The 13,311-nt window shown below is 34.5% G+C and overlaps 1 protein-coding gene and 1 long non-coding RNA gene across 2 annotated transcripts; one reads left to right on the top strand and one right to left on the bottom strand.

Moving 5' to 3' along the window:
• Positions 1-4,391: 4,391 nt before the first annotated feature.
• On the top strand, positions 4,392-6,663 carry LOC146936475 (uncharacterized). Its single transcript, XR_015030626.1, has 2 exons — positions 4,392-5,236; positions 6,445-6,663. It is a non-coding gene; the product is annotated as an uncharacterized LOC146936475 (long non-coding RNA).
• A 5,410-nt stretch (positions 6,664-12,073) lies between these two features.
• Positions 12,074-12,909, bottom strand: LOC146936474 (uncharacterized). Its single transcript, XM_085749216.1, has 3 exons — positions 12,832-12,909; positions 12,413-12,752; positions 12,074-12,279 (listed from the first exon to the last, which is right to left on the bottom strand). The coding sequence occupies exons 1-3, from the start codon at positions 12,907-12,909 to the stop codon at positions 12,074-12,076; spliced, it is 624 nt and encodes a 207-aa protein (XP_085605342.1).
• Positions 12,910-13,311: the final 402 nt, after the last annotated feature.

The following is a 13,311-nucleotide window of genomic DNA, read 5'->3' as shown; positions in this document are numbered from 1 at the left end:
GATATGTGACGATGACTGTGACTGTTATATGATGATATTTTGCTAAGATAAATGATGATGTTTATGTATTTAATTATAGTTGTTAAATTATAAGATGTTTATGTTGTTAAATGTAATTTATGATTTGTATACTTAATATTATTGTTTGAGAAATCTCACCCCTTCTGCTTGAAAATGTTGCTCTTCGTATGGGTAACTTGCAGGTAACCAAGATTAAGCGTGGTCGTGAGTGGACTCCTCACAAGTGTGTCTTAGGTGCTCTGATACGTAACGGGATGGGGACTTTGCTATTGTTTTCTATTCCTTACGTATTGTTTTACGAGATTTATGATTAAATTTACTAGATTTGAACTAATAAGATGTTTTAGACTATTTATGAGACTTTTATGATGAGGCCTTCGTGCGAAAGACAATTTTAGATGATGAATAATTCCGCTGCAAAGTATTAATTAATTTTTGATTAAATTTTGAAGGATAAATATTAATTTATTCCATTTATGATTTTTAAGAAATGTGACATTCCGTTTACGTTGAGAAACTCTGATTTATTTTTGAAATTTTTATGTTGGGAAAACGGGGTGTTACAGTTCTAGATTCCCCCTCGACCGCCTTGGAACGTATAGGAAGTGAAGCCTATAACAAGTGAGATAAGACTATGACGGCTTTAGTATACACTACCGTCTAAGTATGCAAGTCCCCACACACGTATAATCAACCGTCAGGTTGTAATGTAGACACGTGGTGACCGTAGGTTTCCCCTTGAGGTTGCCTATAGCCTAGGATTTAGGGGAACTCACTGAGACATTATGTCTCATCCCAATCCTTATTTATTTCAGATAAGCATGACGTTTATGCATGTTCGGAGCCGGATGGTTATTACTTCAAGGGTTCGTTCGCAAAGCTGCAGGACGTTTTGGACTTCAAGGATGTATTTTCATGTATGGAGGTGTTGTGTTGTATTATTATTTATATGAACGTAACTTGATGTAAATATTATTCATTCGAAGTTTTTAATTGTTGTATATTTTAATGTATCCAATACTAATATTAACGCACGTGCTAGACTTTCTAGATACGTCTGGTTTGGGTGTTACAATTGGTATCAGAGTAGGTCGATTCAGACCGTGCCTTGGGTCATTAATGTTACAACTAAGGTAGTGGGACCATTAGGTTCCGGGTAGATGTTCAAGTTGTTGTTGTTAGTTGAGCCTGATCAACTCAATTTAGCATTCAACGATTAGAATGGATGCCTGAGAGCTGAATAGGACCCAAGAGGAACGAAGTATGTGATGAAGTAGTTTGATCGTGCCAAAAGGTGGCCGGTGAACTAATCAAGTAGAAGTGTGAATCCTCCGAGAATGTAAGGCATGTTAAGAAAGAACGTTTTAGCAATGACGGGTAAGATGATAGTGATACTTAATGTACCCGTAAGTGAAGAAGTTGGATATATATATCTAATCATGACCGAAAGATTCGGTAAGAGTTGTTGTTGGAACGGGTTATGATATTCTGGAATGTCAGAACAAGGCTACAAGATAGTGAGAAGTTGGCATATGATGACAGAGTCAGCAGGCTCTCAGGAATAGCAATATGTGAATGAAGTTAAGGACATGTATGCTCGAAAAGTTGCGTAAAAGGCAATGTAGCGAGGTAAGTTATTCATAGTGGAAGAAATTAAGGATTCAAGAGAAAGTTTTATATTATAAGGACTAAGACATTGATTTCCGACGTGCCAAGAATGGTATCGAAAAGGGGCTGATGTTGCCATGCATATGTTATAGAATGTTTTACGATGATAGGAATGAATGATGTACATTGTATACTTGAGAATAAGAATTTTATGCAATAAATGTTTTCTGAAAAATGGAGTTGGAGAAGCTCACCAATAGCAAGCCTGGGACGAAACTTTCCGTTTTTATAAAATTTACTACTTTGTTCCTATGGTTTGCAATGGCTATTGGGGAGATATCTTCACAATAAACTTTTATGTGACGAAAATCTTTTATGACCTCAAGTAACGAATGCATATCATATCCTAAGATTTTTAAGGAAAGGACATGGGCAACCATCAATAAAATCGATACGGTTTAAGGTAGCTTTGGAAGTTAAAGCGGTGTAAAGTTATAAGAAATCAAAAGGTTCTCGGATTATATGGAATTATGGTGTATTTCTCGAACCTATGTTTTGCTTAATAGACTTGCTAAGGCTCGATATGATGTTGAGTTATAAAGTTTAAAAAAATTTAGAAAAGAATTACGCGTATGGGTGATTGAAGTTGACATTTTGAAAATTCATAAAAGTTTTTCTAGGAACCGGTTTGCTACGATACTCGTAGAGCGAGCTAGACTTATTAGAATCTAGAATTGATGACACGTATGTGTTATCAACTCGTTCTATGATTTTATAGCAACGGCCGGGGCCTAAACTCAATATATTTATAAAGTAGAAAATCATCAACGTCAATGACCCGTGCGCTAGTTTACGAAGTTTTCTTTAAAAGGAAAAATTAATGAGCAAGCATTTGTATGATTAAGCAAAATATAGTCCGCGAGAATGCGAAGGTACGAAGATTAGATGTTCAAGAAAGTTATGTTCAAGTGCTAGATGGGTTGTTAATGGAAATTGAGTTTACTCAAAAATAAGTTCAGATATGATATGTATGGTAAGTGCAACCAGCAAGAAAGTAAGGTTTACCCCCGAGTCAAGTATTATGAGCATAAGATAAGTTATCACAAGTTTTGAATTTACAAGACAAGTATAAAAATTGTGATGTTGGTTGCAACATGGAAGATCTCAAGAAGTAAGTATTCAAGTAATAAGCATGAATTGAAGTCTCAATTGCTCTAACAGATTAGGGTAATGGTTTAAGCCAACAGGTGGGAATCAGAGTAGCGCCATGGAAGCTAATCGTTAAACACGAAACATGGGATTTTAGTATGAAAGAATCTTTGAGAAGAATTTTCGATGTGGTAAGTAAGTATGGATGTTTATGTAGATAGCATTGGCTAAGGTAAAAGTTTTAAGTATGTGCCAACACCTAAGTAAGATGATAATGGAAAGTATGTAAGGTTCAGAAGGTTTCCTCTTGTGATTCATATAATGATCATAGCATCAAGAAAGAAGACCAGTTGCAGGAAAAGGTATTAATGCTCAAGCGATAACCGAATGAGATGATATGGTGAATCAAGTTATGTGTTTCTGAAGAAGAGGAACAGGTTATGTCAAGTGGGTCAAGGATCGTCTATGGTTTATGTTATGCAGTAATACGTGTCTGAACTATGTATGTCAGTTAAGAATGTAAGAATCTACCTTCGAAGTTTAAGCATGTTGTCATGTAAGGAGATGTGACTCTCGAGCTTTGTGCAATGAGAATCATACTTTCTGAGGCAATACTTGTTGAGTGAAAACGATACTTGTTAAGATATGTTAAAGCATGATTTATAACTTTTAAAGTAAGATTGGTATTATGGAACTTGGGAACGATGTTTTTATTTAAACTCATGGAATTATACATTTTCGAAACTGATAAGATACGTCGTAAGTAAACTCACTTAAGGCGTACAAACTTCAGGACCAGCTTGTCGTGGACAAGTTTTAGGCGAGTGGTAAAATCTTTTCCCAAAAATATTGAAACTCGTCTGGTGGTTCTATGGCATCATTATACAATCAGATTTGGAGATGATAAAATCTTTTTAGTCAAGTATAAATTCGTTCCAAGAACTCGAATACCAAAGTTTAAGAAAATTTCTTTAAGCAAGATGCTAGAACACGTATCGTTATCATTTAACAAGTAGTGGCAATTCAAAGTATGCACACGTTATGGGAACGGCAATGTTCGTATGAAGTCAATATCATGTAGGATACACGGAAATGTGTTCAGAATGTTTGGTGTAAGTACAAGTAGAATTTCTAGCAAGTTTCAAGAGCATGTGAACCACAACGTTGGTGATTAAATTGTTAAGATGAATCGGCATAGTTGATTTCACATTTCCATGTCAAGCTATGTGAGTACCCACTATTTCAGGTGCCGAGAAATCGCATGAAGTCGAAAATTTTTTTTTCCTAAGGCTCTGAAAGGAGATAAGTGATTCGTGGAACCGTCTATATGAGTAATGAATGTAAGAGGCATAAGTCGCAACGTGCGGTAAAGAAGATTATGTAGGCATGAAAAGATATTTAATGTTGCAAGTAAGCACTGCAGGGCAAACCTGGTTTCAGGTAGAAATCCAGTTAAAAGGCAAATCCTGAGTGTACATGTTTATGATAAGATACTTTTATGAATGGTTTATGTTAAATGGGTAAGGTACGAATCCGAAACAATAAGCCTATGTGTAGCAAGATAAGTTCCAAATCACAAGTCCTGAGATAATTCTAGATTTTGTGAAGGATAACAAGAATGAGAAAACTTTATACTTATGTGTATGAATTAAGAAACAAGATGAACTGCATGTTTTGAAGGGAAAATTGTGCGATGAACTTCTTGAGAATGTATGATAAGAATAAGTATGACTTAAAGCAAAGACGGTAAGGATTCGTTATGATGATTGGTAGATGGTCTCTAAATTTCGAGGACGAAATTTCTTTAAGGGGGGTAGAGTGTAACATCCCGCTCGTCTGCTAATGGAAATTTTACCTGTTAAGTGTATCAGAGGACTCAGGTTCATGGAAAGTAAGTAGTGGGAGATATTTTATGACATGTCAGCATAATACGGGGAAAATATTAGAGTCGTTTTAAAAACGCTTAAGACAAGGGCAAAGTGGTAATTGCACGCCAAAGGATATTTATTTGGATTTGGTCTCAAAATCATTCATTTTCCATTCACTTTCTCTCTCTAGGGTTTGAGTTTGGCAATTGCTCTCCCCTCTCTCTAGAACTCACACGCCCTCCTTCTCTCTTTCTCTTCCTCAATTCTTCTCAAACTTCTTCCAAAATCATGAATCATGTTGTATAAGATTCCTTCAAGGTCTTTAGTTGCTTGGGAGCTTGGGATTTGGTTTGATTTCCTTACTTCTCATCACTAAGAGGATCTCAAGAAGATAGGGTGATGATTGGAGCAAGGTTTGAGCTTGGTAAGGTTCCTTCTTGGTCAAGAATTAAAGGAAAGATGATTTGAAGTGGGCTTGAAGAGCTAGAGTATGGATTGTGATACTTTGAGCTTTGGAAACAAGCTAAGTTTCAATATGTGAAGTGATGAGGATGCTTGAAAGCTTGGGGATCAAGTGCAAATCATATTATGTGAGTTCCATAGATAGATTACCCACCCTTGGGTTTGTTTAATCTTGTGAAGAATAATGATTTATGTTAAGTTTAGTTTTTATGAAACTTTAGTACCCCAAGCCAATCCTAGTTGTTTATATGTTAAAATTGCCATGATATATGTTTAATTAAGTCTATACAAGTTGTTGGATGTGTTTAGTGCATTACAGGGTCAAATTGGACGAGTTTTGGGTCGAAAATGGCGAAAACCCGCAGCCGAAATCACCGAAAATGCAGAATTCGCAGCGCTGCGCCTGAACAAGGGTGCTAGGCGCCCAAAGTCAGAGAGGCCAGCGCTAGGCGCCCTCCCTCTGGCGCCAGGCGCCCCAGACAGGACAACGTTCGCGTTGTTCTGCGCTCGGGTGCTTGGGGGCAGTCGCGTGGGGGTCCGAGGCGATCGTTTCGAAGTATTCTTTGATTGTTTTCACTTATTTTTCAACTGGAATAAACTTGGCTTTATGAAATCATAGAATTTTCTAAATGGCTTAAGTCTTGGGTTTTGGCATTTTCGGTCCTTAGAAATTATTGAAAATTTGCACACATCATCAATTGATCCTTGCATCATTAATCGTGGCAATCTTAGCATGTATGGGATTGATCTCGGTTATGTATGGGATTGATCTCGGGGTTACTCCACCCGGGATTATCCGTAAAATGAATCAAGATAACATTGTTTGTTCAATGCTAACCATATGAATGAACTTAAGTACGTTTTTGTATGTTATGATTATGATTATGAACATGTATGAACTCAGGTACGTTTATGTAAGAGAATAATAGCATTAGATGCTTTAAGATAAGTATAGGTTATGTATAGAGCAAGCTATGAACATGATACCGATGACGATCTTAGTTTCCCCTAATCGTCTGGTTTAGCATCGTGCCATGATTATGATATGTTAGGCCTCGGTACATGGAGTGTATTCTTGGCAATGCGGTTCTAGATTCCCCCTCGACCGCCTTGGAACGTATAGGAAGTGAAGCCTATAACAAGTGAGATAAGACTATGACGGCTTTAGTATACACTACCGTCTAAGTATGCAAGTCCCCACACACGTATAATCAACCGTCAGGTTGTAATGTAGACACGTGGTGACCGTAGGTTTCCCCTTGAGGTTGCCTATAGCCTAGGATTTAGGGGAACTCACTGAGACATTATGTCTCATCCCAATCCTTATTTGTTTCAGATAAGCAGGACGTTTATGCATGTTCGGAGCCGGATGGTTATTACTTCAAGGGTTCGTTCGCAAAGCTGCAGGACGTTTTGGACTTCAAGGATGTATTTTCATGTATGGAGGTGTTGTGTTGTATTATTATTTATACGAACGTAACTTGATGTAAATATTATTCATTCGAAGTTTTTAATTGTTGTATATTTTAATGTATCCAATACTAATATTAACGCACGTGCTAGACTTTCTAGATACGTCTGGTATGGGTGTTATAATCGCCAGCTTCAGGTCTTAGGGTCAACAATGTTCAAAGTAGATAATCGCCAATTTCAAGTCTTAGGGTTAGGGTTGACAATGTTCAAGGAGATAATCGTCAGCCTCAAGTCTTAGGGTTAGGGGTGAGAACGTTCAAGGAGATGATCGCCAGCCTCAAGTCTTAGGGTTAGGGTTGACAATGTTCAAGGAGATAATCGCCAACCTCAAGTCTTAGGGTCAACAATGTTCAAAGGAGATAATCGTCAGTTTCAAGTCTTAGGGTTAGGGTTGACAATGTTCAAGGATATGATCTCCAGCTTCAAGTCTTAGGGTTAGGGTTGAAAACGTTCAAGGAGATGATCGCCAGCTTCTAGTCTTAGGGTCAACAATGTTCAAAGGATACAATCGCCAATTTTAAGTCTTAGGGTTAGGGTTGACAATGTTTAAGGAGATAATAGCCAGCTTCAAGTCTTAGGGTTAGGGTTGACAATGTTGAAGGAGATGATCGCCAGCTTCAAGTCTTAGGGTTAGAAGGATATAAATTGCTTAAAATAATTTTCAAGTCTTATTATTATTTAACATATAATTCAAGTTTTTTACAAGGATTGTCGCCAACTTAAAGTTGTTAATATATAATTCAATATTATTATTTAAAACGAGATAAATTCGTAAAAATAATTTTCCTTACAATAATTTTTTTTACCAAATAATGGTTATGCATTTTTTATTATTTTTAATTAACAATATGACTGAATGTAATTACATTGGAAAATTGATTAACAACCACTAAGTATTGATTCTTAAATAAAAAATCAAAAACCACTAACTAATGAATACACATTGAAAAAAGTCACATTTTAGTCATTCAATGTGCCTACAAAGAAGTCATATCATTTCCCACGTACCAATAGTTCTCTCTCTATCCCTTCCATCATATCTTTTCCATTACAAGCCATATGTTATAAGTATCAATAGTTCTCTCTCTATCCCTTCCATCACATCTTTTCCATCACAAGCCAACATGGAGTTTATACCACCAGAAATAATGTTAGATATCCTTTTGAAGGTAGAGGCAGAAAATCCTCTACCTTTTAGGTATGTTTCCAAGTTTTGGAAATCCCTCACTATTGATCCTTATTTCATGGAAACTTACATTAGTAGATTGACCACTGCCATTTTCGATTTTCTGAAGGATGTTTCTGAACTGTATTCTGATTTCAAACTACAATACATTGAAAATAACATTCTCATGCGTGAAGAAAATGCACTAGACGCTGCAGAGATACGTAGGGTTTTGAATTCATTTGATGAGGTTCAAAGACATTGGGATACTGTGGAGAAGCTTTGTGATGAAGAAAAGGAGAAGAATGAAGGAGATCTTCGAACTGCTATCTTGAATCATATGATGGTGGCTGTTTTATATAATTGTCAATATATTCATAAATAAACTTTTATTGACAAAATAACAACTAAAAAGTTAAATAAATTGTTATTGACTTAAAAAATTCGTAAAGTTATAAATACCAAAGAAAAAGTTAAAAAAACTATTTTTTTTTTACTTGAAGAATTCGTAAAGTTTAATGATAACAAATAAAAAGTTAATGTAATACTGTGTAGAGTTAGTTTGAATTGGCAACCAAATGATGACTTTTGCAACTTGGAATTTGTAACCAAACTATTTTTTTTTTTTTTTACTTCAAGAAGTCATTTATATTGTTTCCAATTCCAAGTTGCATATGAATAATGTGCTTGTTTACACAAGTTAAATAAAATTTATATAAATATGTTTATATGATTTAAATAAACTTATAAAAGTTAAATAAACTTATATTAACTTAAAGTATTCATAAAGTTATAAATAACAAAGAAAAAGTTATAACAACTATTTTTGCAAGAACCACCAAGTAAAAGTTGAAAAACTATTTTTGCACGAACACCAAAACTATTTTTGTCATCTAAATATTACAATTGGGAATTAAATAAACTTGGAAAAAAAAATTTCATGTGAATAAATGACGTATATCACTTGTGTAGTTAAGGACTAGGGTTATAAATGACTTTGACAACTTCAAGTCTTAGGGTTATATAATTTTATTCAATGTGTTAAGTTTTTTATTTAAAAAAAAGACATAATTTAAGTAACCATAATATTTCCTTAAAATATTATAATTTAATATATAATTAAAGATTATTATTTAATTTATATTTCAAGTTTTTTGCCAATATCACAAACTTCAAGTTTTTACTCTTTAATTCAATATATTAAATTTTTAACGACATAATGTTTTTAACCACATTATTTTCCTTAAAATAATACATATTTTGAGTATCAATCCATAAACAATTGTTCAACTTCTTAGTAAGTCACCATATGACTGAATGTAATTTAAGAAAAAAATTAATTAACAAGTCCAAACTAAGGATGACACATCGAAAACTCACATTTCAATATTTTCAATGTGCCTACAGAGAAGTCATATCGCCTACCAAAACACTCAGTTCATTTCATCTAACTATGTTTATTTCATCCCTTGTGAGACTAAAAGTCTACATATTCTGATCAATCACATCTTTTACCTGTCACCTTCTTTGATAAGTTTCGTTCTTCTTTTATTAACCTTTCTTTTTCTGTACTTTTCCTCAAGCTTCATCTGAAGATGTCTATGGATATAGTGATGGTAAAGGGGACGAAGAAGGATGTTTGCGTCAGACAGAGGCTGTCACACTTCATGACCGTCCATGTGAATAATCGGGTTAGCCAGTCCTTTTTCATTTCTCATTAATGTTTCTCATGATTCCTTTTTCATGCATGATGACTTTGACTAGTTTCAATATGATTTTTCTGTGTAGAGTTAGTTTGTTTGGAAAAATGACTTCTTTTTCATGCAATATGATTCTAAACCACCAAGGGATCCGATTTTAATAAACTAATAATAGATTAAGTTTCTGTATCTATATAGTGTAAGACATTGTTTGCAGTAAATTCCTTGATTGTATAAGACTCTGTTTTAAAAAATCATGTTTGTATGTTGCTAATTTATAGAATTAAGTAAAACGAATTTGTGTTCTGAGTTCATTATGAAATACACCTTTGTAGAATAAGAATGTTTAGAGTAAAACTGATTGTTTTGAAGGAATGTTTTGAAACTATAGGACTCTGTCTTTGAATTATTTTTGAAGGAATGCTTTGAAACTATATTACTCTGTCTTTGAATTGATTTGAAGGAATGTTTTGAAACTATATGATTCTGTCTCTGAATTGATTTGAAGGAATGTTTTGAAACTATATGACTGTGTCTTTGAATTACTTTGAAGGAATGTTTTGAAACTATATGACTTTCTCTTTGAATTGATTTGAGGGAATGTATTGAAACTATAGGACTGTGTCTTTGAATTGAAGGAATTACTTTGTTTTTAAAAGACCATGTTTAGTATAGGACTGTCTTTGACTTAATTTTGAAGGAATGTTTTGAAACTATTGGACTCTTGAAATGAAGGAGTTACTTTGTTTCTAAAAGACCATGCTTATAATAGGACTTTGTCTTTGAAGGAATGTTTAGAATGGTAGAGGAGTTTGTTTTATTGACTATGTATAAATGTTGATAGGATTACGGAGAGATTGAACCATGGTTCTATCGAGAGTACCATAGATACTTGGGTGATTTCTGGATGTTGATTGGCAAGGATGGAAACACCTTTGTGGTCCAGTGCAACCAGGATTATGACAACCCATGTTTAAATGATGGCTGGTTGCGTTTAAGGGAGGTTTACAGATTGCAAGGGAACCACTACATCTTCTGAAGCTATCAGGGACACAGCGTGTTTCACGTTGATCATCTGCCATATAAGATCTACACTCCGTCTTTCCCGACATGGCATAGTGGGACCTTAGGCCTTCGCAAAGCTGTTGCATTCACCATGGAATTGACCGAGGATCCCACACAGGCCTTAGAAATTGTAATTATCATATCCATGTTTAATATTCCTTAATTGTTTGTAGGTTATTTGATTTGTAACAGTTATCTATTGGTTTTACTCTGACTGTGTTGGTCTGTTTGTTTGTTTCACATAGACTGTGCCTCAAGCGATGGGTGACTATATGAGGTAAATTGTTTGTCATGATGTGATTCTTCGTGGACCAGCAGGGGAGAAGGAGAGATGTCATATGTGGAATGAAGATTATCCATAGCATGTGAAGATTAAAGATGGATGGAAGGAATTCGCTGCAGCAAGCAATTTGTGATAGGAGACCGGATCATCTTCAACATTGTTAATATTCATTTTAACAATGAGATTAAGGTAATGAAAGATAGCTACCTCTTTGAAGAGGATCCTGGTTCCTTCTTTGTGTAGGAAGATGGTGGTGATGTTCTGGTGGGAAGATGGTGTTGATATGTTGGTGCCTTGTGTTTTGAAATTAACCTTTTGCTTTTCATATTTTGGTGGTCTGTAATTAATGGCTTGATGCCAAAGACATATAATTAGTGTGTAGGTGTTCCTACCACTAATTGCTCAATCTTTAACCTTGCCTTTTTTTTTTATTTCCTGGTATATATGTATATATCTATGACAAAAGGAACTAGCGGTATGCTCCTCCACTTTTACTCAGCAACTCCTATCTAGGCTTTTGCTAATCTCAGGTTCATTGAGTTTACTATTGTATCACTTTCAGTATTATTACTAAAAGCCATAAATCATAATGCTAGGAACATGTAGATATTATCCTATTTATTCTATAGGGCTTTGAAAAAGGTATATCCAAATTCCAAACACATGCTCAACCTTAAGAAATATTTGTGTTGTTGAATAAAGTTTGATTGGTTTAGGAACTGTTGGTATGTTATTTTCTAAGAGGAATATAATCAACTAAATTTAATTGATTTATATAATTGAGCGATAAATCAAAAAGAAGCACCTCTGTAAATGACCATTATAGAATATGGAAGGTATACCTCCACATACATGTGTTTGACTGTTCTTGGAAGAATAATCGTAGGTTACTCATAATCGTAGAAGAACCTCCTAATGTAATAGTTAGAACAACGAAAATAGTTTATTAACCAAAGTTTTTAGTTAATAAGAAACTAGTCAAACAATAATCATGTATGAGTAACCTTGATTGTAAGATATCATAGGCTCGCCACTATGGAAGTTATGTCATCAACAACATTGGAGGCAGTAAAGTTGCAAAGGCAGGAGAACAGTCTATAAAATTAGGATGTGAGTCTCATAATTTTTGTTTTGTTTTCACATACATCTAACGGCGTTAACCTCCAAGGGAGATATTTGACACTTTTATAATAGACTACCAAAACAATGTAGTTTCGTTAAATTCTAGTGCAAGTAACTTACCAACATTGGTACAAAACACAAAATACAACCAAAGTACTTAAATCCTAGAAACCTTCATTACATCTAATGTACTTATATCCACAAACTTAAACTTAAGCTTATCCCCACCATGGAATCCATTGTCTTTGCAAAATTTGTTCCACCCACTGCCAATCTTTGTTGCCTTCTTTTTTCCATCGCTTATTAGTACATCACATTTATACTCGGTGCCTGTAGGTCGATACATATTAATAGCAGAGTAGCCTGAGCTTGTAATGTAATCACCAAAGTCAATGTTCAGTGTCTAAAAAAAAAAACAAAATGACAATTAGAATAGCTTAACTTTATAGAGATGTATCATTTGATAAGGAGTTGTTGGTACTTAACAATTGATAACCTGCAGCCATATAAGGAGTTAAGGTCATTTCATAATGGTTGAGATCCTCAATTCCTTGCTTGTAAGTGTGCCATGATGGCAATGAGTTAACATTCAAATGTCCACGAAATGCAGTGAATTGGAAACAATCATTCCCCAAGAACTTCATAAAGATCATTTTATCTTCATTCCAACCATAAAACTCCCTTAAGTTGATCCATCCCTCAGTCAGAAGTGGATGTTCAATGTTTTGATTGAACTTAACTTTGTGTCTATTGGATTTTGCATCAATCAATATAATTTCTCTTCCAAGTTTGTGGATAAAATGCTCAACAAATGAAGGACTGATCTCTCCATACGACTGTAAATGAGATATATAGTTTAGATAATTCACTAAACAATATTCAATTGCTCAACATAAAATAATAGGGAGTTCTAACCTCATTGATGATATAAGCAGTAAGTATTTCTCCATTATCCCTATGTTTAGTCCTTGAAGTTGATCCACCACCAGACATTGTATTGATAACAACAAATTTCCTACACTATATAATCAGAAAAGCACATTAGTTAATTTGTTTTACACAAATTACAATAGTTTATTTAAATAGGAAAAAATGTATGATAAATGAAACTAAATGTCATATGCATTGATAACTGATGCGTTTTACTATTAAGTGGGCGCATTTAATGTCCTATACTTGGGTTGCAAATAACGATATAGTGCCTTAAGTCATTGGAATTTACATCAAAAGAAACTTAATTCACTAATTCTTAACTATTATTACTGTGACCTTAGACATTCCAACGTATAAACCATTATAGAAAAGCATTACTCCAAACTCTTCTTCTCTATTTCGACCTTAGAAACTCTTCACAACAGAAAAAAAAAACAATGGCTGGAAAAGGAACTCCAAGAA

This window comes from Medicago sativa, chromosome 3, assembly GCF_051527215.1.
Source record: "Medicago sativa cultivar Bolivia chromosome 3, Bolivia_mono, whole genome shotgun sequence".
Taxonomy (NCBI): Eukaryota; Viridiplantae; Streptophyta; class Magnoliopsida; order Fabales; family Fabaceae; genus Medicago; species Medicago sativa.
Note: the sequence above shows the minus strand (reverse complement) of the source record. Positions and strands in the feature narration are given on the sequence as shown.

Bases quoted from the DNA above. Each gene is read 5' to 3' on its own strand.
- LOC146936474 (XM_085749216.1), bottom strand. From the start codon at position 12,909: ATGTCTGGTGGTGGATCAACTTCAAGGACTAAACATAGGGATAATGGA. The intron at 12,753-12,831 runs GTTAGAACTCCC...TCTCATTTACAG, and splicing joins CTGCTTATATCATCAATGAG to TCGTATGGAGAGATCAGTCC. The intron at 12,280-12,412 runs GTTATCAATTGT...TTACAAGCTCAG, and splicing joins AACTCCTTATATGGCTGCAG to GCTACTCTGCTATTAATATG.